General features: G+C 39.1%; 1 protein-coding gene across 4 annotated transcripts in view; it reads right to left on the bottom strand.

The window, feature by feature from the left end:
• Positions 1-1203: 1203 nt before the first annotated feature.
• Positions 1204-25868, bottom strand: part of AGTR1 (angiotensin II receptor type 1) — a 47778-nt gene continuing 23113 nt past the window's right edge. For 2 of the 4 annotated variants that reach the window (XM_045192083.3, XM_053918239.2), the window contains exon 3: positions 1204-3230. In XM_045192083.3, coding sequence (XP_045048018.1) covers positions 2104-3183 — 1080 coding nt within the window. In that variant the 5' untranslated portion in view covers positions 3184-3230 and the 3' untranslated portion in view covers positions 1204-2103. Of the gene's footprint in view, positions 3231-5407; positions 5472-7096; positions 7183-7220; positions 7286-25868 lie in introns of those variants that run through there. The other 2 variants (XM_045192084.3, XM_071220595.1) reach the window with 2 other exon arrangements.

Genomic DNA, 25868 nt, shown 5'->3' with positions numbered 1-25868 from the left:
ATGTGATAGGCTGCCTTGTGCAGATTCTGCCCAGCCCACCAAGGCCTCTCTGAATGGCCCCATTGCCCCCATCCCCCATCAGCTACTTTATACACCATCCCCATCCCTCCACCCCTGGTGAGTCTGATGAGCACCTCAGCCTGACTTGTGTAGACTTCATGAGCAGCAATGGCCTCGAAGGAGAACAATGAGTCCCACAGGGAGCAGAGATGTGACAGTACTTTCTTCAGGGAAGTTTCCTCCCTGCTTGTGGCACCTGGATCTTTACAGTAAAACTTCCTTTTCTGCTGAAATCTAGTAAATATTCCATGCTGCTGAGACTGAGGTGAGATATGTTCATGCATAGTTGCTGGTACTGTAAATTGCTTCAAGCTTCCTGAAAAATATTTAGCAATATGTATTAAAAATATTAAAAACTTTGTATCTACGTACTCAGTTGTACCACTTCTAGGAGTGTATGCATTGAGTAATTTATCAGATTTATGCACTTGAATGTTCATCACGGTATAATTTATGATGCAAAAAAAAATATCAGAAAAAAAGCTAAGTGATCCAATTTGGGGGCTAGTTAACTATATTAGGATGTATCATTATTTTGTAATGTTATGCAATTATTTAAATGTTTTAGAAAAATATTTAATGATGTAGCAATCTATTGCGTTATGACATTGAGTGGAAAATCTGTACACAGAGTACTACACATATTATGGCTCCAATACCATGATTTGTATATCCACGTGTACGTAACGGATGCAAAGAAAGCAAAAGAAAATGCACCTAAGTGTTAAAAATGGTGATTTTTGAGTGAAAAATCTATACATGATTTATTTTTATGCTTTTCTATATTTTATAAATTTTCTACATAATCATCTATGTAATTAGAAAAGTCCTATTATTAAAAAATGAGTCAGATAATGTATTATTTTAGTGTTATAAGGAATGATTTTCTGTTACATGAACAACTTTGGAAAATTCAAAATGAGGTACTTATTCCATGTTGTGCAGGAGGATAAAATGTATTCTTTGTCATTTCAGTGGCAGGATATATAACATCTATGACTCACAGTAGTAAACCATCAGTTGTATCAAAATTTAAATGGAGATATGTTCATACTTATTCACAGTTGCCTTGTGTTAAAAATAAATCAACATCTCTTTTAAGTAATGAAGATGAAATATATTGCAATAAAATGATTTTATTTCAATGTAAATATAACTTTACCAGATTTTAATCAAGTAACAACAGTTTAGAGATATAGATATACATATACATATATACGTAGAATATACACTTTTTAGAACAGTAAGGCATACTTTATGATATATAATCTTTTTACCACAAAACATATATACTTCTCAGATATGAAATGAAACTAATGACCAGGAAGACCTTATAACCTGGGACCAGAGTTAACATCTTTGTAATAAGTAGTTTAACTTCTATAATGTGACTTTAGTAACATCATTATACAAATAAGCCATTCAGCTGGCACGTTTGGCAGGGTGAATCAATAAGACATTGGTGGAATTTCACTAGTTTCTGAAACCGGACAACCACTGCTTAGCAAGCCTTTGTACAAAAGGTGCTGTGCAGTAGCAGGTACAAGTGGACCACAGTTACTAATGGCTACATAGGCACAAAAGCTTTCCTGACCCTTGGAAACCGGGGAGAGCAGTCTTGATCTCCTGGTGCTTCTCTAAAGGTTTTATGTATTCTCAATACTTCTAGGTGGAACTTATAAATAGCAGAACAAGAGTAGACTAGGGAGATGGCATTTCTGCCAGTAAAAATTTCCCAAATCAACACAGGCCTCCAGCATCTGACAATGTTCTTCGAGCAGCTGTCATCTATCTCATGCAAAATGTGGCCAAATGCGGTCTTGCTTTGTTTTGTGGCAAAGGAAAAGCTTTTGTTCAGAGCTTTGGATAAGTCAGTTCAGTCCACATAATTCCCTTTCTTCTTAACTTTCTGAAAAGTAGCTGATGCTTATGAAAAGTAGCTGATGATGAAAAGTAGCTGACGGTACTTGGGAAGTACCGTCGAGGAATGTGTCTCTTGCTCCTTTTCCCACAAGATGATGTCACAGACAGGTTTTAAGCATGTTACTCAACCTCAACACATGGGGGAGGCTTCTTGGTGGATGAGTTTCCATTATCCGAGGGGCGGTAAGAAAGCGTGCTCATTTTTGTTGATAAACTTGAGTGGGATTTGGCCTTTGGGGGGATGTACTTCAGAAGCTGGAGAAAATACTTTTTAAATTTTTTCCCAAGAAAGCCATAGAAGAGAGGATTAAGGCAATTGTTAAAATAAGCTATGCAAATAGTGATAGGCATGGCGGTGTCAACAATGTCTGTGACTTTACAGTCATGTATGATGCCCAGCTGGATCAGAACATCCAGGAAAGTGAATATTTGATGGGGAACCCAGGAAAAGAAAAAGAAAAGCACAATTGCCAAAATTATCTTGAAAATATCATCATTTCTTGGCTTGTTCTTCTGAATTTCATAAGCCTTCTTCAAGGTCTTCCAAATGAGAGTATAACTGGTAAGAATGATCAGAAAAGGAAACAGGAAACCCAGTATATTCTTGGTTAGGCCCAGCCCTATGGGGATGGTTGAATTTTGGGACTCGTAATGGAAAGCACAAACTGTGATATTGGTGTTCTCAATGAAAAATACATTTCGGTGGATTATAGTTGGCAAACTGGCCAAGCCTGCCAGTAGCCAAATAATGATGCAGGTGACTTTGGCCACAAGCATTGTGCGCCGGAGGCGGGACTTCATTGGGTGAACGATAGCCAGGTAGCGATCAATGCTTAGACATGTGAGTAGAAACACACTGGCATAGAGGTTGAAACTGACACTGGCTGAAGCGATCTTACACAGGTAATTGCCAAAAGGCCAGCGGTATTCCATAGCAGTGTAGACGGCCCATAGGGGCAAAGTCAGTAAAAAGCACAAGTCAGCCAGTGCTAAATTCAAAAGGAAAACACTGGCTACAGTCTTCATTTTCATGTAAAAGTAAATGACGATCACCACCAAGCTGTTTCCAAATATTCCCACTACGAAGATGATGCTGTATAAGGTAGGGATCATGACAAATATGTAATTGTGCCTTCCAGCTTTGGGACAGTCATCTTGGATTCTCTTAATCCCATCTTCAGTAGTAGAGTTGAGGATCATATTGACCTCCTGGGTTAATTAATCTCAGACACTAATGCCAAATGCACCTGGAGAAAATAAAAATGAAAAGGAAAAAATTAACTTTCAATTGTAAATGAAGTTTTATTTCTCAGTCATAAGTAGAGTAACTCAAATTTAATTTTAGAAAAAAGCTAAATCATATTTTCTGGAGAAACACTGAATTAATGAAGTCTAGATTATACCTTTAAATTAATTTTTAGAGCATATTGCTTTTCTGGGAAGTGAAATTATCCTCCAGATAAATAAAAGTAGGGTCCTATGTGAATAAAATTATGTAGGTCCTTTGTGTTTTTTCTAGAAGTAAATTCTAGCTTCCAAATTGATAAAAAAAACATAATCTAAATATCAAAAAACATTACAAAATTAATTACTCAGAAAGCTTGAGTTTTTCCTGAGCTAAGCAAGGCCAAATAATTTACCTTTAATCTCAGAAGTGTGACACATCGGTACCTTATTTTTAAAATCATTTCTTCCATCTCACAATCTTTACTTAGGTATACACATTATTAGCATCCTCCCCTAAATGGTCAGAAGAGCTGTCTCTAGCTTACTGAGGAGTTGGTCATTGTGGGAACTGTTTTAGGAGGGGATAAGAGTGAGGGCTTGAGGCTTTGGGGAGTAGCATTCTTTCCATGAGTTTTCAGGCTGCTATAGGCAATAACCACATTTGTTAATTCCAACTCCGCCTAGCAAAAGGGTCTGAAGCTCCTAACTTTTGTGCCTGCCAGCCACTTCTGGAGTTAACTTTAAGATTAACTCTCTGTAGTTCAAGGATGTCAAATGGCTAAATTAAATCAGGATTATCAACATGTTTTTAGCGGGGGTTTGAGATAGCAGCAGTTCTTTAGGATTCTGGGAGGAATCAGATGTTTACAAAAGAGCTCCATAAAGACTTCTGCAAATATTTGCTCCAATGTTTTACATAATCAACAATTAAGCTCTTCATTTATGTGATTTAGAAGATCAACCTATTCTGCTCTAGATTAAGAGTCCATCAGAAAACCCTTGGGAGGGAGGCTGAAAATGCTGTGAGGGTCCCATCACCGGAGGTGGCACAGGCATGCTCTGTGGTGAAGGTCAGCTTTAGGCACAGGCAAGGCTGGCCAGGCAGAGCAGCAGTGCTCGGTGAAGATCTATTGCTGCACCAGGAGCAGCCAGGAGCACCTAGGTGAGCCTGGCTGTGCATTCTCCTTGTAGCAAAGTGTTTCTGGGCAAGAAAAGAAACAGGAGCAAAACACTACTTGTCTGCCCAGGAAGGCTGTGTAGCTGTGTGTGGCACCCCGGAGGGCTGGATGAACACGCGTACCTAAGGCAGTATCCATCTTGGTGCAAATGTTGCTGTGGAAAAGATGAGATTGAAGTAGCCACATTTGAAGAGGTAACACTGGGAAGAAAGAGGTTCTTCGGTGGTTATTTTGCTTCCCCTACAGAGGCAGCTGTTCTTCCCATCCAAGTTTTTGGTTCTATGCCCTCATTAACTTCTCCCTTTGTACTTAGCTTTACATAATCTAAATCTCTTTCTTCTCTTTTCATTCATGGGGGCATTAACTTTAACCAACAAGCAAATGTCACATCCTCGGTAGAGCCTTCCTCACTTTTCTGGGCAACTGGCTGTTCCATTTTCTGACTGGCTTTGGTATTTTGGGTGCAGGTTTTGATACTATATTATAATGGTCTGTTGACATATCTGCCTTCTCCACTGGCTTGTCAGCTACTTGGGGGCAGGGCCTGTTTAGTAATGTAGGCCTGGCACATTCCAGGAGGGACATGATAAATGTCTGAAGAAGAGAGTGAATGGACAAATGAATGGATGAATAGCATATAACCTAAAAGCTAAGAGTATAGACTATTGCCTAATTCTATGAGGCTAATAAAATCAATTTACATTCTGCTTCCGAAACCAAAATCAAACCAAAACAGACAAAAAAAAATCCCTTAGCACTTTCAGGAATCTGTTGTTTACCAAAACATAAGATAAAAAGAAGGAATAATTTAATAGAAGCTAGGGCCAGGCTCTCAGAGAGGTATGACCTATTTCCTCCTCACCAAGGATTTTCCTACACTTTGCTGATTTTTCAGTTCATTTTATTATAATTACTAAAATTACACCAAATTAGAAGTATAAATTCATTTAGGTAAATAAATATTCTTTATTAAAATTAAATGCTACATTAAAGGTTTATATGCTAGCAATCATTTATACCTTAATGTGGATTAATTTACTGAGTTGTTCTCCTAATATCTAGTTGAGATCAGTTGGATTTTGCCTAGGAAAAAAATGGAAATGTCAAGGTTAAAGAAATCTCAAAGATTAAAAGCAGCCTCGGTGAACTCCGTAACTGAAAACTAGGGCAGAGGTAAATATTTGTTTCAGCTTGGGCACAAGGGCACTAAAAGACAGGAAAAAACTTGATGCATTGGGATCCCTTGGGTGTCCTAAGCTTGGGTGCAGGGAGGAAATTCTTCTCTCCTTCTTTCCTCTGTTGCCCCTCCTTTGAGGACACACAGCTAAGGCTGGGTTCATTAATCCTGTGTCTAGAGTATGTGGAACTTTATTGACTAGGCTGGAACTCTAACCATCATTTACAAAAGAACTTCTATGGGAAAAGGTTTGTGTTTGAGAGGACCAATTTAAAAACATAGATTTGGACCCCAATTCCTTCATAACCTGAGGTCAGCCTCTCCTTCAGTTCCCATCAATCCAGATTGACTAATATTTAATACGTGAAAGGTTGCTCAGAACAGCTAGGGGAGCATCCCTGGAAACTGTAGTGAGGTATCTATTATTTTAGTGAGTTTATCATTTGAGAAACTCTGGACATAGCACTGAATATACTAATTAGGAGAGAAATTTACATAAATGTTTATATAAGTAATGATCAAGACTTCTTACCTAGTAAGGAAACAAGTTTGCTCATACTTGAGGGTAGCAAAAGAGGGAGAATAATTTACAGTGATGGAAACAGCAGGAAGAAAAGGCAGGGAAGCAGAAATGCAAATAGTGCATTCAGTGGGCAGTTACCCATTCATCATCCCATATTCACTGAACACCTTACTATGTGCTGGGGTCTGGGATGTAAAGTGAATAAAGTCACACTCCTTCTTCTTCCTTTGAGTCTGGCTGGAGGCAGAGGAGCTTTAAAGAGAGAATCATCTCCAGTGTGTTGAACACTTAACCATGTAAGAGGCATGTGGAATATTCTGTGTTTACCATTGTCCCAGCCTGGTGGTAGGATGTGGGGGAGTGACCAGGGATGCTTCCCAGAGAAGATGGTATTTGGACTTTGGAGTTTATATGGCAAACAGAGTGGTTAGAACTTAAAGGCAACCAGCGGCCAGCCAAGGTGGGGTAGAGGTTGTGCCATCATTTGAATTTTCCTTCTTACAAACGCCTCTAGCATCCTCTATGGGAAAGCGCTCCGGGAAGGGCTATGGGGTTTGATGTGCACTGGACAGGAGGTGACCTGGGCCCTACTGGTGTGTAAGAAACAAGACATGATATTCTCTGGTCTGCACTGCTTTTTGTTGTGTTTTTTTTTTTTTTTGAATAAGCATTTGTTAATGTTTTCTCACTTTCCCCTGCTTTTGGTCCCCTTCACCTGTTTCTCCCACTGATTGGCTTCCCAACCCAAGGGTTCTCAGGAAAGAGGGAAAGTGGAACTTATGATTGGCAGCCACTGTAGTGGGCTTCTTTTCTCTTTGAAGCAGGAAGTTGGCTGTTTTGGTGAGCTGAAGGAGAGAGAAATGTGTTCTATTAGGAACCAAATTTGTGAGTGCTAGGAAGCAGCTATAATTCCAGTTTCATCCTGTTTCTTCTCCCAGAATGGGATAGGCAGGGGGATACTGATAAAGATCACAGGAGGATCCACTTCTCCCTCTTCCTGGGTCTCACCATAGCTTTTACCCAGGCAGCCTCCGTGGCTCACGTGCATTCTACAGCACCATTCTCTCTTGGAGGAAAGGAGATGGGATTTGGAGTCAAAGAACTCCCAATGGAATCTTCGTTTGCCACTTACAAATCTGTGTGGCTCTGGTTAAGTCACCCCATTTCTCTGAACATGCGCATCATCATTTTCCTCATCTGTAAGAAATAGGAAAAAGATCCCATTGCACGCGATCGTTGTAGGGATTAAATGAGATAATGTGAAACCACTGGGCATATCTTTCAAATATTGTTTAATAAATGTGTTTTATTGGAATTGTTGCTATTATTTTTTGAATGCAAGGCAAATGCAAGGCTGACTCAGTCATGGGTCAAAAAGTTGTGAGAGAGTTACAAAAAGGGGTAGTTTATTATTGATAAGCTCTTTTTCTTGCCATTAAAAGACTAAAAATATCAAGCTGCTGTTTTTTCAAAGTATGAGTGAAAACTAATCATAAGCAGCTGAATAAATTTGCCGTGAGTCAGGTGGGAACTTTCAGTCTGCTGCAAACACAAGGCTGGCTCGTGGAGGCCACACCACTTTAACCTCTTGCTTGCTGTCATAGGAGTTACCTGGTATTCCTTGACAGTTTCTCTGGCTCTTAGAAACAAGCGTAAGAAAGAAGATTTTTTTTTTAATTCTAAGAATATTTGCCCAAGACTTTTGATTAGAATATTAATAACTTCTTAAGTTTCTAGGCAAGCCAAAAGCAATCTAATTAAATTGTTCATTACAAGCTCTTTTTTTAATTAGTTTGCAATCTAAAGAAAAAAAATACCCCATAGTTTCCTATGATAATAAAGAGAGAACTAAAAGACCAAGTAATTATATTTTAGAATAATCTTCTATCAGAGTATCTTTCTCAAATTCAAAAAGAGTAGGCCAGTGTTTGTCAGTCATTTGCTTATAGAGCTGGACAGTTCAATAAACCATCCTGCTCCAAAGTCACTCTCTTTATTGCTCCTGTGTTATAACTCAGGCTTAAGAAAGCAACTGCTGCTGCTCCTGTGTGTGCTTCTTCCAGAAATGAATGAGGCACTCTACAGGGAGTAACTGTTAGCCACTACCCATTTGTGAATTCACTGAATTATAGAAGTTAGCACTAAAATATTTAGGGTTTCTGCTTTTTCCCTGAGTCTACTTGGTCTTATTTCTTAACCTTCCATTCTTATTTTATAGTGTTTATTTATACCCTTACTTCCTCAAGCATTTTGAACATCAGTATGGTAAGAGTCCCTATCCAACTGCTTTACTATTTGCAGTTTCTTCAGGTACAAATTCTATTCGTTTCTTGGGTATTTTTTTTTTTTGTGTGTGTGTGTGTGTAGTCTTTGACTGTGAGGTCATATGAGGTGTGAATTAACTTCCTTAGGAGGCATGAGTTTCTGGATGGTGGTGAATTGTGAAATTTCTGCTTAGGCATGGAGAAGTTTTTAATGATAATTCTCAGCCTAGCCTCCCACCTAATACTTTGTCTGCAGATGCTACATACAAGGCCCTCCACTCATTGTCATATTTTGTTGGTATACAAAAGTTTTCTACTCTTTGGTCACAATAGGCAGTAATTTTCCAGCTTCTGGCTTTAACCACAAAACCTAATTTCAATGGTTTTCAGTATATGAGTCTAGTTGTCTTGACTTCCATCCTCATAAAGCCATTAGAACTTTATCTCAGCTGTGTATCTGGTGTTGGTTCTTCTCTGGCCCACGTGCCTCTATTTAGAGACATGATGTGATATTTCATGTGTTTAGAGAAAGAAGGGGAATGTCTGAGACTGCTTAATCCATTGTCTCCATCTTGACTGCTAGTTGTCCTGCACACTGTTTGGAGACGATAGGTAAGCTGCTTGGACCCAGTGAGTTTAGGATTATAGTCTTGTCTGTCTTCACATCCTGCCAACCCCATCGTGCCCTTTGATGAAGCATACGTCCTCTGGGGGGCACTCCCCTCAATGCTGGCCGTCATGAAGAACAGAGCATGGCAGAGAGCCTGCCCTGGGGACAAGTGACCAGAACTGCTTTCAGGTCCAGTGCACAGGAGAAAGCCATGCTCTTAGTCGGCATCCTCGCCTTACTTTTCTACCTTAAATACTTTCCTTGGAGATGATTTTTTTCTGACTTTGATAATCATGGATAAATATTTCTATTAATACAAAACATTTCACTGAGAGAATTAATGCAATATTAATTAAGTATTTGAGATTCAATCTCCTCAGACTTAATGAATGGCTGTGTGGCATGTCCAAGAGGTAAAAAGTGGCTTCTGGCCCTCTTCCCAAGTCAGTGTCATCCACTGTGGCCTGCCCTCACGAGAAGTGGAAACAACGCGTGCTGCTTTCTTATTTCTGCACATAACCAATTGTAACCAGCTGTGGTGATGGTGGCTCGATGTTCCATCATCTTCAACTAGCCCTCCCACCTTTGCTTCATCGCAACTAACCCAAGATTTTAAAGAACTCAGGTTTGTGAAAGGATATTCAGATATTCCTTCCAAGTTACAGTACAATTTTTTTCCCATTTTTTATTGTTGCTGTATTACAGTTGTCCCAATTTTCCCTCGTTGCTCTTCTACAGTACAAATTTTAAGGAAAGTAAAATGTTAATCCCAAATTTTAGCTTCTTGGTACCCTAATATCTAATAACGTAAAACTAAACTACAATTAAATCTCCCTCCAATCCAGAAACTCCCACTTATAAATTATCATTTATCCAACTCAGCTGTGCTGAATATCCCAAGGCTCCTAACAATACCCTTTATTCCTCTGATAGTTCCTCTTACACTTTTGTATTCTAAATGCTTGGCTGTTTTTGTTGTGATTTCTTTTATTTTTCTTTTTAATTTCAAAAAGAAAAGAGAAACAGATAGGGATGAAAAAAGTGTGATCAAGTTTATCATGTCCTTAAAAATCTTCCTCTGACATGTTGGTGTTAGTGAAAATATTCTTGTTACGTTAAATACAGAGGGCCACGGAAGGCTTCCTAGTGAGCCTAGAGAGTGGGGCTCCAGAGATTAGGAGAGAAGGACATTAAAATCTAACTTGGAAGGAAGCTAGTATATAAAGGAATTCCTGTCCACTTACACTCCCAGATTCTTCAAATGCATGGACTCATAGAATTTCCCTGAGGGAATCATAAACACATTTCCAAGGATCAGTATCTAGGCCACCAAGGAGGAGGTGATGTCGTTTTTAATAATCTGGCTTTTGGAGATTCTTCACAGCTTTTTAACAAATGGAAGAGGTAGCACCTGTGTAGGCACCTCAGTCAACAGCAGCTGCTTGATCCAGCTTCTGAAGCCACTCCAGTTTGCTTGTTTGAGACTGAATCAGCAGCAGAAACTGCTCATCTCATTTCATTTCCATTGTAAGGGGTATGAGGAAAATTACTGAGCAGAAAAGGGAGCACTAACTGATTTATGCCCTTAGAAAATTATAATGATATTATAGAATTTATACGCATTATGAGTTTTATGTTAGACATTATTGGTCACATGGCAATTTATTTCAGATTAAAGTGTTTAACATCATACAAATCACATAATAAATTTTAGATGAAGCTGGAAGATTAAATATTCAATATATTGTATACGTTTCCCCAGATTGCCCAATTTCCTGATTGCAGTAGGTCTTGAATAATAGCCTACTAATTAGTCCTACACAGTGTGTAAGGAGACTAGTTCTAATTTTGTTTCTTCTACTCACTAGCTATGTGACTTTGAACTAGTCACTTAGCTTCTCTAGACTTCTGTATCCTCAAGGACCTGATACACGGTTAAAGAAATCTCCTGAAACACTGAAATTTCATGTCTTTCTTTTATATAGGCATACATCTTTTGAAGACAAAGGCAATAATAGCTTGACAAGTAGAAATAACCTAATAAATCATTAAATTAGCCAATTACCTGTTTATTATCAATATAAATATTATTAATGCAACAATGATTTAATAACATTCCATAATTAAATGCAGAAACTCTTTATTAAAAACAAAATGAAAAGAATTTTACTTTTTAATGAACATAAATAAAAAACTTCATATAATTATATTATAGGGACAGTGTTGCTCCCCTGAGCCCTCCTCCTTCCATTTTTTTCAGTTAACTATCTACTCAAAGGAATGTTTCCCTGGCACAGCATTGGGATGGCTGCTCATGACCGTTGGTTAATGAGGTCAAGGTTACAGGTTTTGACCCTATCTAGACTAGCTGGTTTCACTCCATTTATGGCCAAAGACTGTGAGCCTCTTAGGCATCCCCTGTGTTATTCCTTGGCAATCCCAAGTGAAAGATAGAGACAGATTGACTCGCGGTTGTAAATCGAAATTAAATGCATGCACTGCAGTTAGACAATCAAGATGGCAGCATCCTCTGAAAAAGGTAGGACAATGTGTTATTGTTAAGATAACTCAGACAAAATGAACCTCCTCTCAGAGTGCTTGTGGGGAAAATCCAACTTTTTAAAGTCCAGCAATTAGTTAAGGTGGTTTAGTTGTCCAGATAAAAACACAGACATGAAAGTAGAGAATTGTAAAAGAACCTTACAGTAGTATTATTTAGGAAAATATTTTGAAGAATTATATTAAGTCAATGTTTTGAAAAGTTAAGTGGAGTTTTGTCCTAAGAAAATGAACTCTATAAGGGTAATTTTTTTTGATGTATCCAAAGTCACATTTTCTCAAACAGTTTTTGTATATATTATACTTCTTTACTTTTTATGTCTTACATTAAAATGCCGTAAAAAAGGACACAGCAGGCCAGTCTGACAGGGAACGCACTGGACTAGAGTCATGTTGAAATGTCTGCTCTGAGCAGCGATGACACAGTCATATGCAGGGAACTTAATCTCTTACTTTGTTTTCTTTTAAATATTAATAAAACCCATTTAGAATGAGAATACCAACACCTGTTCTCACCTCTGATTCATAGATCATTACGGGTAAAAAGTGAGGTTTTTGAAAACCATAAAAGCACTTTGAAAATATAAACTTTCTAAAATGCAAGGGTAAGTAAAATGAATTTAGTGAAAAAATACTCAGAATTTCCAAAGACTAACAAAATTTTTTCATGTAAACAATCAGAATTTTTTAAAACGGCGGTATAACTGACACAGAACATTACCGTAGATGCAGGGTACGACGCAGCGATTGGACCGATACGCATACACTCTGAGGACCGACCACCGCAGGAAGCCTCGTGGACCTCCACCCCCACGTGTAGTTAGATTTTTTCTTGTAATGAAAACACGTAAGATCTACTTTCTGAGCAATACTCAGACACGCAATACAGTATTAATAACTACATCCCCATGACCTATTTATTTTATAACTGGAAGTTTGTACCTATTGACTCCCCTTTGCACTTTTGACTCACCCATTTTGCCTGTTACCCCACCCCCCGCCTAGAGAACAGATTACTGAGCACTAATCTGTTCTCGATATTTATGAGCAGCAATTTTCATTATTATAACCCAATGCTTTTATTTCAGAATTATAACGAGAAACTTGATTAAAACCAAAAGAAAGGTAAAATTGTAGATATTGGATAGCTTTTGCATTTAATATTCACGGCAGCAAACGTTTGGGTACAAAGCAGAGCACTCAAGCTAAATCTAGCCAACAGATGAATTTCCTTTGGCCCAGATGCATTTACAGTTTTTGGAAGTTTAATCCTCTGTAGTTCACTAATCCCCACCACTATATGTTTTCTGATGCTTTAGGTCAGTTCTGTTCAAAAGAAATATACTGTGAGCCACATATGCAATTTAAATTTCCCTAGTAGCAGCATCAAAAGTTAAAAAGAAACAGGTGAAATTAGTTTCAACAATATATTTTATTTAATCCTACATTTCAACATGTAGTCAATATAAAAATTGATATACCAAGTCTTCAAAATCCAGAGTATAATTTATGTTTCTAGCATATCTCAGTTGAAACTAGCCACACTTCAAGTGCCCAATCACCACTTGGGCCACCTAATTGGACACTGCAGCATTAGGAGCTTCTCTCCCGTAAGTCACCTACACAGCCCTTCTAGCTAGCAATGGTTCTGAAAATGTCCCTGCAACAGAAGCATTACCATCACCTGGGACTTCCTTAGGAATGCAAGTCTCAGGCCCCACCCCAGACCTACCGAATCAGAAACTCTGTGGGCGGGGCCCAACAATCTGGGTTTTAATGAGCTCTCCAGGTGCCCTATTGGCACCTTCATTTGTAATATGGTTTATATCCTGATAGTTATGATTAATGGGAAAAACCAAACCAACAAACAACAAAAGTGTTCCTAGCTAAAATGTTTCATTTGGCTCTTCTGAGACTTCAGAACCCAAGGTAAGTACAACGAACATCTAAGCGCAACTTGAGAATTACACATTAAACCGTGTATCATATTTCTTTTAAACGTTCAGGACTGGTATGGCTAAGGGCAACCCAACAGGATATCAGCTGGTAAAATACCCCTTGCACCTTCTCATAGAGGTCTGAAATTTCTTTAGAGTGAGGTGGGTGATACCCACCTCCATACATCCATTAGGGTTAAGATCCCCTTGGGGGAGGAAGACACACTAACTCAGGTGAGAGCCAGATGAAAAGCGGTGGAAGAGCATAGCTATGGGAACCAAAAGATCTGGACCAGGTACACACACACCTCAGAGATATTGCAGGTGTGGTTCCAGACCACCACAATAAAGGAAGTGTCACACCAAAGCAAGTCAACCTTTTGCTGGCGGAGGGTCTTGCCTTCAGTTTGTAAAAAAATGCAACAACTCTGATATGCAATAAGAATAAGTGTGCCTGTACATGATTTACCTCTTATGAACTATGAGGTCTTCAGCTTTTTGCTTAACCTGTGACTCATTTTCTTCATCTGGAAATGATGATAATGATAATGAAGTTCATGAAAATGATGAAGTAAAAAATGTATATCCATTCTGGCTCACAACATTGTTCGGAACATCAAATGATGTCATGTATGTGAAGAGGCTATGAGATCCCATAGCTTTGAGATTTTGTTAGTGTCACTTAGTTCACACTATGGTGTAAATGACTAATTTTCCAGCTGCAAGCAAATCTGGATAAGAGGGATTGGAAAACTGCTGGATGTGGAAGAAGCTAAAGTGCCAGAAAGAGGTGGAGGAGCTGAGAAGAGGGCTGACAGGCACTGCTGATAGCTACTTGAACCCAACAGTTTTGCCAGCTCTACTCATTCTCTTGAATGCCTATATAATTTTAAAAATTAAATTAAAATGATACTAAACCAATCATTGTAATAAAAAGTTCCAGAGGTGTCTAACTCTCAGCCTGCGGGCCACATGCAGCCCAGGGTGGCTAGGAGTGCGGCCCAACACAAAATCATAAATTTACTTAAAACCTTTTTTTTGCTCATCTGTTTTCATTAGTATTTGCATATTTAGTATGTGGCCCAAGACAACTCTCCTTCCAGTGTGGTCCAGAGATGCTGAAAGGTTTGATACCCCTGGAACTTCAGACCATTCTATCTCCTGTTATTCAGCCCTCTATTTTCTATGTGGGGCTACTTATGTTTTCTAATTAAACAGCTTGTGATAAGACGCATGATGCTGGGCCAATAAAAGGCAAACAACACGGTGCCAACTGAAAAATATGATGAGATACCGGTGACTGCTGCTTCCCGTGAAAACTTCATTAGCAATAAATGAGTTACCAGATATCACACATCAGATTTGAAATTAAAATATATTCCCATATTAGTGTGCAGTCTAAGCAGGAGGGGAAAATGTGCTCTCTGTAAGGGAGCTGCACAGATAACGTACCACTTCTGCCTTTGATTGTTGTTGTAAAATAACATGTGCCCCTTGGTCAGGAAAGTGGAAATAGAGCCTTTCTGTATAGAAGGGCTACGTAGTGAGGTGGCACATTACTCATACAGCAGCAACGCGGTAACGACAAGAATATTTTTGAACATTCTGTGCCACACCACGACTACCGTCTCCTCTTGTTTTTAACTTTGCTATAGCAATTTCTCCTTTTCACATCTTCCCTTTCAGCAAGTGATTTCTACTTTTATTATCTACAATAAGACCATTCTACTCAGCAACTGTCAACGTCAACCACTCTTCCTGAACTTGCTGTAACAACCCTGTTAGCACCTCTCTTCCCCCCGTGAGATGTTAACACTCTCCTTCTGTTGCTCCAGCTAGCTGAGCTGTCGCTGTTCTTGTCCTTAGCCATGTGATTCCAATCTGAAAGCAATGGTGGTTGGGAAGGGAACCCAACAGTAAGAAATAGGACAGCACAATTGCACTTGACCCAGCGGAAATTTCAAATGATAAACTGGTTGTTAGAAACATGTAACATTCTTTAGCTTTTATGAACAAATAGTTTTGGCTGAAGAAGGCTCATGTTCCTTTGCAATTTCAAAATCTCCACTGTTACTCAGTTCCAGCTGGAAGCCATGGCTGTTTGAAAAGTTTTTTTTTCTTGCCAATTTTTTTTTGTTTTTAGGTGAAGCTGGTAAATAAAATTAAGAGGGTGAAAGTGAATTGTTACTGTCAAGCCTCCTCTTGGAGAAATATTTGTATAGAATTGCTTTACACTCAGAAATCACCCAAAGCACTTAAAAGTTTGTTTCTGGATCACTAACAACTCATCAGATGCGGGGGATGCAGAAGCTACTGCCCTTTGCCTCAAATAAAGGAAACCGCATCCTTGAAGTGGTTAGCTGTGTTAACGTGGAAAATGTCAGTTTAAAATCTTCAGCTATGTAACTTCAGCACAGGGTGACAAACAAGTGTTCAAATACACTTATTTAATGTACAATTGGTTTATACTCTTCTGTGTATCTGCTGGTATCTGATTCACAGGGGGGACTTGAAATAGTGAGTTAATATTAACATTGGTAACATTTGATTAATTGAACACTTACTATGTGTCAAGTATTGTGATAATTGCTTTTATCCCAAAAGCACTCTGTTATCCACTGTGTCCTCCCTCAACTCATAGGTTGAAGCCTTCAATTGTGTGAAGTCACAAATACAATGTGACTGTATTTAGCAATAGGGCCTTTAAAGTGGTAATTAAGGTTGAATGAGTTCCTAAAGTCTGAGCCCTAATCCAACATGATTGGTGCCCTTTCAAGAGGAAGACACAATGACTGTGCTTGCACAGAGGAAAACCCGAGTGAGCACAGTGAGAAGGGGGCCGTCTGCAAAGTGAGGCATAGAGCTTTCACAGAAACCAATCCTGCCAGTGCCCTCATCTTGAACGTCTACCTTCGAGACCTGTGAGAAAATAAATTTCTGTTGTTTTAAGCCACCCGGTGTCTGGTGTTTTGTTATGGCAGCTGGAGCAGACTACCACGAAGTCTCCCAGGGAAGGCCTCGTTGTTTTCACTCATCAGATGGGGAAACAGGCTGAGAGAGCAGTCCTCACATTTTTGGCATTCTAAAGTTTCAGGGCTCAGGGTTTTTTTTTTTTTTTTTTTGGTAAGGTCATTTCTTCAGACTGTAGTCCAGTGCTTCTTAATTGGGGGTAATTTTGTCCTTCAGGGACTTCTGGCAATGTCTGGAGCCATTTTTCTTTCTCACACCCGGCAGGGAGAGGGGGCAGTTACTAGCATCTAGTGGGCAGACACCGGAGATACCGCTAATCATACAGAGCTCCGGACAGTACCTAACATGTCAGTAGTGCTGCTACTGAGAGACCTTGCTCTGGTTCCTACTTTTTTTTCAATGCTTGATAATCTGTAGTTTTTATCTTTTAGGGAATAAGTTAATTGTGTACTATATTTTGTTGGTGACTTTTTTCATGCATTATATCCACGTCTCCCCTAGGAAAATATAGACCCCTCAAAAGATTAAATCTTGTCAGGTAACCTGCAAATATCTGAGGTCGTGTTGAATACTTAGGAGGAGTTCTGAAATTGAGTTAACTAAATATCCGTTGTGTCAGATATTCTAGAAATTACTGTCTCTAACCATTTGCCAGAACTCCAGTACTGTGCACAATACACTGGAAAAGAGAATTGGAGCTTACAAGGTCTTTAAGGGGTTTGATGGCTGTTACAGTGGTCGCCTCTGGAGGGAGGAAGCCAGCATGACTGAAGTCAAACCCTGCCCTCTGGTGGCATCACCACCACCCACTCTGACTGAGCCCCAGAGGGAGTCAATCTGCAGTCAGGGTCTGAAGTGACTTTGCAATATTTGAGTGTAAATTCAACTTTGCATTTACATTAGGTGCCCCCCCGCCTCCCACCCTGTAGATCAACACATTAAATGTAGCCTGTTATTAAGCCAAGTAGAGAAAAGTGAGAAACAGGATAAACATTCCTGGTTATAAATGATAATTTCTGCAAGTTTGGCCATCAGAGTTGCAGTTACTTAGTTCGAGTCCCTGTTTCTTGCTTCCTGTACTTAACTGCTTTACTGATCCACAAAGACACGAAATAGTGGTTTTTGTAGCCAATGCACATATCTGGGAAAAGGGGCTCTAAAGGAGCAATAGTAAGAGTTCTATAACCAAATTTTGAATTGTTTATTGGTTTTTGTGGTATTTTCCCTACAACGTTTTTATAGTGCTTTTCTATAAGAAAAGCACTATTGTGTTTGAAATAGCAGCTGAATCTGAGGAAATTATCCTCCCCCCTTTTCCTCATTAGAACACTCTTCTCTTATTAGGAAAACAACACTGTACTTCTTATCACAGAGCACAGCCTTTTCTGTATACTGATGCCAAACGGGTAACATTTTAGTGAGGCATTGAAGTTGTCATATGCAACTCCATGGGAGACAAACAAGGTCATTTAGAAGGTCTTTTCATTGAGGATGTCTGAGCTTTCAAAAGATGTAGGCAGCCTTTCCTGGATAATTGGGGTAAAAGAGAAATAAAGAAGAAAGTCCATCAAGTGCAAAAATAAGCCATCAGCTGGAACCACTCAGAATTAAGTGAAAGATATGGTGAATGTTGATGTCAAGTCTTAATATATAAAACCAAAAGCAATGACTAAGTAAGTAACATAATTTAAGATGTCAAGGAGTAGGAATAAGCTGATTGCAGGATTTATTGGGAAAAACGACTTAGAACAAACACTAGTCTAGAACTTGGGGTGGAGGACTTGGGCTTTTTCTTTGTCTCTCTAGAAACTGAGACCTTAGGCAAGTCCTTTAACCTTCTCTGAACTCTGATTTGACAAACAGGAATGAAACTCGCAGCCTCCACCTTGCCCTTGGAAGAATGTTATCAGATCACATAGTTAAAATAATTTCCTTAAAAGATAGCATATTATACCCATTCAATACGACTAGACTACATACAGTAAAAACAAGTTTAATACATGGCTGAAGTGGAAGGCTAAAGTACATGTTAAGAAGTATATATTTGGCACTTACAATCTTAAATGGGAACATTAATTTAACCAGTGGAGGCAGAGTCTATGGGCAGGTAGGCAAGCCCTATAGGAGACTAACCATAAGCTTTGAAATCACAAAGATCAGTTAAGATCCTGGCTGCGCCTCTGACTAATCTCGTAACTGGCTAATCTATTCACCCACTTTGAGCACTGGTCCCCTTACCTTAAAATGGGTTCAAACCTATTGTGTGCTGTTGACCTGAGGGTTAAATAAAACAAGGGGAAAAAAAGATTGACGAATATTAAACACTCAGTAAATCTAATATCTACTATTACTGTTACCTGTTGTTACCGCCATTATATGTATTTTCAATATATATTTATATGTCCCCATGCAAATACTAAGTTAATTACCCCGTCCTTTACTTTGCTTATGTGTCACATGGCCGAGAAACACACTGGAGTGTTAGGAGCCCTGTCCATACAGTGCTACAGTGTTATTAATCCTATAAAGCAAGGGAAAAAGGATCCATGAATGATACATTTTTAAGAAGTGAAAGTATGAATATCTGAAGCACAGATGATTTGAAGATTAAATTGGGAGCGGAAAAAAATATCACACTATAGGCTTTTGGTTGGTGATCATACTTCAACTAATTAAATGGCAAAATTTTCCTTCAAAATGCAGGATTCAGAGAAAAAAAAATTTGCCAACAGCTCCCCTAGTATTCATACAAGTCTCTTCCTTGAATTATCTGAATTAACATGTGTTAATTGTTGTTCTTTAATATGACTTCATAAGATTCACTTTGTAATAATTATGCAACGCTGTATTATTTCTGGTAATAACATTTTTGATATTACTTTGTTGCCATAAAAATAATAGAAAAACAAATTAGTCTAAATATTTTTGTACTCAGAATAGAGCAGGCAGATTTGTGAAGTTCATTAGAACTTTGTGAGAATAACATAATATGCTAGTAATTTTGAATATCATGAAATTAAGAGGTTCCAATTCACAGAAAACATGGTTTACAAATCAGTCTCTTTCAGCAGTCACAGTGTAGATGTCAATGACAGGCTTAAAGCTATTCTCCAGATAAATTACATGCCAGTTTCTTATGTTACACCCAAAATTATAATATTCTCTTTACATAAAAAGTCATTCAGCAGCAATGGACTCTCAGTTTAGGGTTGGAAAATAACTTTATCTTAATATGGATCAGAAAGGCACACAAATTTCTGCCATAGAAGGAAATATATAGGTCAAATTTATTGCTTTTCTTCAGCAGAATACGGGAATATATATGTATGTCCTTTGCCCTGTAAACACACACTATTGCTGTCCTGCAAATGGTGTCTTGGTTGTCTGGTTATCCCTGCAGAGTCTATTTTAACCTATAATATAGTTGAATTGTTATTCTGTACACTATTTTGCTTTTATTGAAACAACTTATGTGAAAGACTCATAACATCTCATTGCTGGAATGGTCCCTAGAAATTACATTCTCTAGGTTCACATATTCAACTATGTATGGGGCTGGGAGTCATAGGGAGGGGTGAAGCAGGCATGGTGGTGGACGGAGGGCCCTTTCCCTTTCTCAGAGGAGGTGGAGGTGGGGAGAGTCACTCCTCAGCTACAGCCAATTGTGGCAATTGTGATACAGGCTGATTTCAAATTTTATGTGAAATATCTTATTTTAAGATGCTTTCAACTAATACATGTGAAAATAATTTTTTTTTTAAAAAAGCAACACTGTTGAAGTAAACAGAACTCTTCCACAGCTGAAATCTTGTCTGAGGACTGCCAATTCACGACTTAGGATGTAGGCCAACCACCTTATTCATCACTGAGAAAACAGTCTAAGCTCCAGCAAGATGCTGCAGACCCGCATCGCAATGTTGTCATGCTACCCTAAATCCTTGAAATATACGTACCTCAGTGAGACATCCCCTCCTTCCAATACAACAATCCACAGCGGAGGAGGTGGAGGCAGTGGGAAAACAGAGGTGTCATGGGATGTGGGCACTGTGCACTCTTGCTCTCACACAGCTGGGCTGCCCCGCCTGGGTGTGCATGAGACTGGGAACTCTCAGAGTAGCAGCCTGGGTGTCACCTCTCCACTTAGTTGTTCCTGCCAGCAACTTAGTTTTCTCTTCATTTTCTGTATCATTAAAGATACCATTATGTCTTTTAGAGCTGTTGCTGCATTTCACTAAAGTGATTCTCCACATGGGTGAATATAGCAAAGAATTTGTGATATTTGGGGATTCTTGCATATTATTTCTAACATTTATTTAAAAATATTATCTAGTGCCCCAGTGGTTTTCTAAAGTGAAAGGGACTGATGCTATGTCTCAGAACTGCACTGAACCAGGGGTTCCGACCACATAACTAGTGATGAGGTTAAATTTTAAAATAAGTTTAGTAATTGCTAGAAGGTACTTATTTTGAAAGCTTCACTATCAAGTAAAGTGTGTTTAAAGTGTACTGTGATGCTCTAAGCATGAAATTATCTACACATTTGTGTCACAACCCTACATTTGTGTTTTTACACTAATATATGTCCGAAGTTCATTCACTGAAGGCTTAAGAACACACAAAAGAAATGGGTAAAAAGAATATTTCTGCTATTGATTAGGGGAATGCATTGACTGCAGGAGTTTCACAGGGTTAATTCCGGATGAATATGGAATGTGTCTGATGAACAGCAACATTTGGCTAGCATATATTTACGTGTCTTGGGATTCTAGCCTTAATAAAACTTCCTGGACAAGTAAGTTGACTTTTCTTGGAAGGAAAAGTAGTTTAATTCTCATAAGTATTCGAATTCTGTAAAAAAACCTCCAAACAAAATGAACAAAAAATATACATTTTAACTAACTGCGTGGTTAGCTGGAAGAACACAGTTTGTGATTTTATGCATAGTGCCTTGGATGAGAAGGGTGGGGAGCTACAAAAGTACTAATTTCCATTTTAATTTTATATCAAGAGATGAAACTTTATGCCATTTCAAATTACAGTAGTTTCTCCTTATCTGGTTTCACTTTCTGTGGTTTCAGTTACCCATGGTCACATGTGGTCTGAAAATATTAAATTTTTTCAATCACTCACCTCATCTGCCCCTCACATTCAACCACTGACATCATCACGGCTTGATGATCCAGGATCACCTGAAACAGATGATCCTCCTTCTGACATAGTGTTAGGTCACGATGCCTGTGTCATTCCCCTCACTTCAGCTCATAACATAGGCATTTGTCGTCTTACATCATCACACGAAGAAGAGTGAACAATAGTATCAGATATGTTGAAAGAGAGATACCACATTCACATAACTGCTGTAATTGTTCTATGTTATTATTATCGTTAACGTGTTACTGTTCCTAATTTATAAATTAAACTTCATCATAGGTATTTATGTATAGAAAAACACGTATAGGGTTTGGTACTATCCACAATTTCAGGTATCCACTGAGGGTGTTGGAATATATCTTCTGTGGATAAGGCGGCTCCTGTATAGAGTTCTCACGGTGAGACAGAAAACAAAGATGGCAAATGGTGATCTGATAATGTTAATTTTCTTGTAACTCAGAAAGAGCCATGTTGAGGACTGTTAGCAGCTCCGTTCCTAAGCTGCCTTTATGCTAAACAGAAGGAATGTCAGTCCATGGTAGGCGGCAGAATCTGCTCCATGCGCCAGAGACAGGCCAGGGGGTATGGACCAAAGTGAGATGGAAAGGGCCCCCATGGTGGCCTGAGACTCTGGTACTTCAGCTGGTGACCCCCTCACGCCCTCTTAAGGGGAATATTCACTTTGGACTTTTAATAGTAGCAAGTATTAGGCTCCTGGGATCAAACTCGGGATCCAGGGAAGAGTATTATGGAAGGGACATGTCTTGGTATCTGAAGTCCTGATGTGAGTCTTCATTTCAGACATTGTTGTTCTCATCTCTAGAAATTCAATTTCAGTCTTTTGTGTCTTCCATGTCTCTACTTAACATGTTCAAACTTTCCTCTAGCTTCTTGAACATATGGAATACAGTTTTAATTACCATTAATGTCCTTGGGTGCTAATTCTATCATTTGTGTCATTACTGGGTTTGTTTCCATTGCTTGATTTTTTTTCTTCTCTTTATGGATGGTCCTTTCCTGGCAGTTTGCACGCTTGGTAATTTTTGAATGGATGCTAAACACTGTGAATTCTGCCTTGTTTGGTATTGGATATTTTTGTATTCCTATTAAAACTCCCCAGCTTTGTTCTGGGAAGCAGTTACTCGCAAACTGTTTAATCCATTTAGATCTGGCTTTTAGGCTTTGTTTGGTGGGACCAGAGCAGCATTTAGTCTAGGGCTGATATGTTCCCATTCCTGAGACAAAACCCTTCAAAGTATACTGTCTGATGCCCATGAATTATGAGGTTTTTGTACTCCAGCTGGTGGGAAAAGGAACTATTTTCTGGCTCTGGATGATCCCTGGAGATTGTTCTTTCTGATCCTTTTGGGTGATTACTCACACATATGCACCAAAACACAAGGGGAGCCTTTGCAGATCTCTGGGCTCACTCTTGTAAAAGCTCTCTACTCTCTGGTGCTCTGTCCTGTGCACTCTAGCTCCTTGCCTCTCTGGACTCCCAGCTCCACCTTCTCAGCCCAGGGAGATGCTGGAGCTCCTTCTGGGTTCTCCTTCCCTGCACTATGCTGGAAACTCCTAGGCAGCGAGCTGGGCAAGCACAGGGCTCACCTCACTTGTTTCCTGTCCCTCAGAGGTCACTGCCCTTTGCTGTCTGATGTCTACTGTCTTGAAAACCATTGTTTCAGATTTCCCTATTGTCTATCTATCTCCATATTTTTTTTTAGTTGTTACTTTAGGTGAGAAGGTAATCCTTGTTACTCTGTCCTGGCTGGCTGGAAGCAGAGTCTCTGGGTTTAATTTTTGACCCTACATCTTGTGTGCTATTTGTTTTGGGAAGAATTAGTCAGCTTTGTTCTCTTCTTCGCCCATTTACGAAGTGGACATCACAATACAATGATTAATCAGTGGAATCATATAGGGGAGAGAATGTCACAGTCTGTGAGATTAGGCAAAGGAGTGTTCATATACTGAGAGGGGACTTGGAAAAGAACAAAAACGAAACATCTGAGTGGGATGGAGCTCTCTCTCTAGCAGGAATCACCTGAGCCTGTTCCTCCCCCCAAAACAGGGATACTTGTCTTAGCTGTTGCTCTTATCCCAGCTAACGACCCTGCCCTTTACATTGTGAACATGCTGGTAAAGGGACTATAGACCAAACGGCAACTTGTCTCCTTCCAGAACCACGGGGCACAAACCAAGTTTGCCTGGAAGCTTTTGCCGGAGCTATGGCACCGTACAATCGTGGTACCATCAACAGAGTCTACATGATTTGCAGTTAAAAAAAATCAAACTTTTTTTTCCTTTACACCTTATATAAAATAGATAATTATTGCACCAAACTCCTGTGAAGCAGACTGCATAGCACTATTAATTGAGAACGTCTACCCACCATTATAAATATATGGAACTCATTAGCTTATAATCAGTATATTAACATTTGAAAATAGTTATTTTTTAAGGGAAAGACATATTAAAATTACAACTTACCAAAGTAGTAGCCACAGTGAGGAAATAATAAAATCATATGGCTTTTTTTATTGAATGTTTATTTAGGCCAAACCAGTATGAGGCAGCTAGATTAATTACTTTTATACTGTTAAGTACTGTACATAGTTAATTATTTCATCTAAGTTGTGTCTGAGCCAAACCTGTGAATTACGGTTCATGCAGGGCAATGATGAGAATTTATGTCCTCCCTCCATCCTATGGCTTCTTAATATATTATTTTTGATTTGAAAGTAGACGTTGAAAGTTTGTAAGAGGCTTTTAAAGGCTACCCTGTGACATAAGGTCTAAAATTATGTATTTATTTCAAAATTAAGGTTGACAACATGCTATGATAGGGAGTTACTTAGATGATGGAGTTACAATAGATTGTCTGAAAAATGTATTTTCCCATGCTTCACTTTGATGTGTTGACTCTCATGATTTCAGCTTGTGCTTTCTGTTCTGCTTGATTTTGCAATGTGGATGTGACTGTGGGCCTTAGCAGGTTTTCAACATGCACAAAACCACATCTTACCCACTCTCCCACTCTGGCTAACCAGACATGTAATTGTGCTTACAAGTGCCCACGACCTCAAGTGCTGGGAGAGGTGCTCACAACCACCATAACTCCCAAGCTAAGCAGATGACAAGAAAATAAAGAGCAATTTTACATAACTGGAATAACAGGTTCCCAGAGATCTTTGTACACAGTCAGGTGAAAGAGAACTTCAAAAGTTTTACAAATTCAAGAATTAAATTTTAATAGATGCCATTAAAATAAAAACAGAAAAGATGAGATCAGTAAACACCAAAAGCATAATTATCAAAATAAACAGATGTTAGAGTCTCCTGGCTACTCCCAGTGTGGTCCCAGAGGAGCAGCATCCGTGCCCTCTGGGAGCTTCCTGGCAAAGCAATCTCAGGCTCCACCCACACCCGCTGAGTCAGAATCTGCATTTCAACAAGATTCTCCAGGTGATGTGTATACCCATTCAAGTTTGAAAAGGGCTGGTATAGAGGGACACCTAGTAAGCACGTCAGCTTGCACAGTGATCTAAGAGTTTGTTCCTCGTGTAGAAAGGAGAGCTGCCCCAATCGCTGAGCCCTCCGAGGGAAGAAGGGTCTCGGTGAGGCACAACTGTGTACAAAGAAAATTAAATCTATTTCACACAACACAAATATTTGTCAACTCCATTCATATAATAAATGAATTGGATGTTAACTTTTAGAGGGAACTCAATACAGATGCAGATTTCTTGCTGGGCTTTGGTGGGAAGGTCCTTGCTGATTTTAGAAGAATAAAGGAGCGTTAAGAAAGACCGGGAAGTACTCCACCCTTCTGTGAGCCACATTCTTTTTGTTTGTTTGTTCGTATGAAATGTGGCAATTTTGCAATGTGAGTAATTTTAACTAACAACTGTTTTTTCTCCTTAAAATGCAGGCACTTGCCCCACAATTTCCTTTCCTTGCAGAGGCTTTCAAACTGTTCAACCACTAGAGGTCTGTATTACCTATTTAAAAACATCATACCCATCAGGCTGAGAGTTCCAGCTCTCAATTTCAACACCTTTTTCTATGTTTTAAGATTGAAAATCTTTTAAAGACACACACCACAGAATAAAAATCACACCACTTTAGGGAATGGAGGAGAAAAACTAGTATGTGGAAGAAAAGGGGTCACAGCATAAACCTGACAAGTTTAGAGGAGGCCTGAGGGGCGGCCTTACAAACTCAGAGACCTGAAGTAACCACAGAGGATGGTCTGAAATGAACACTTACTAAGAGCCCTTCCTGGCAGGCAG

This window comes from Desmodus rotundus, chromosome 2 (assembly GCF_022682495.2).
Source record: "Desmodus rotundus isolate HL8 chromosome 2, HLdesRot8A.1, whole genome shotgun sequence".
Taxonomy (NCBI): Eukaryota; Metazoa; Chordata; class Mammalia; order Chiroptera; family Phyllostomidae; genus Desmodus; species Desmodus rotundus.
Note: the sequence above shows the minus strand (reverse complement) of the source record. Positions and strands in the feature narration are given on the sequence as shown.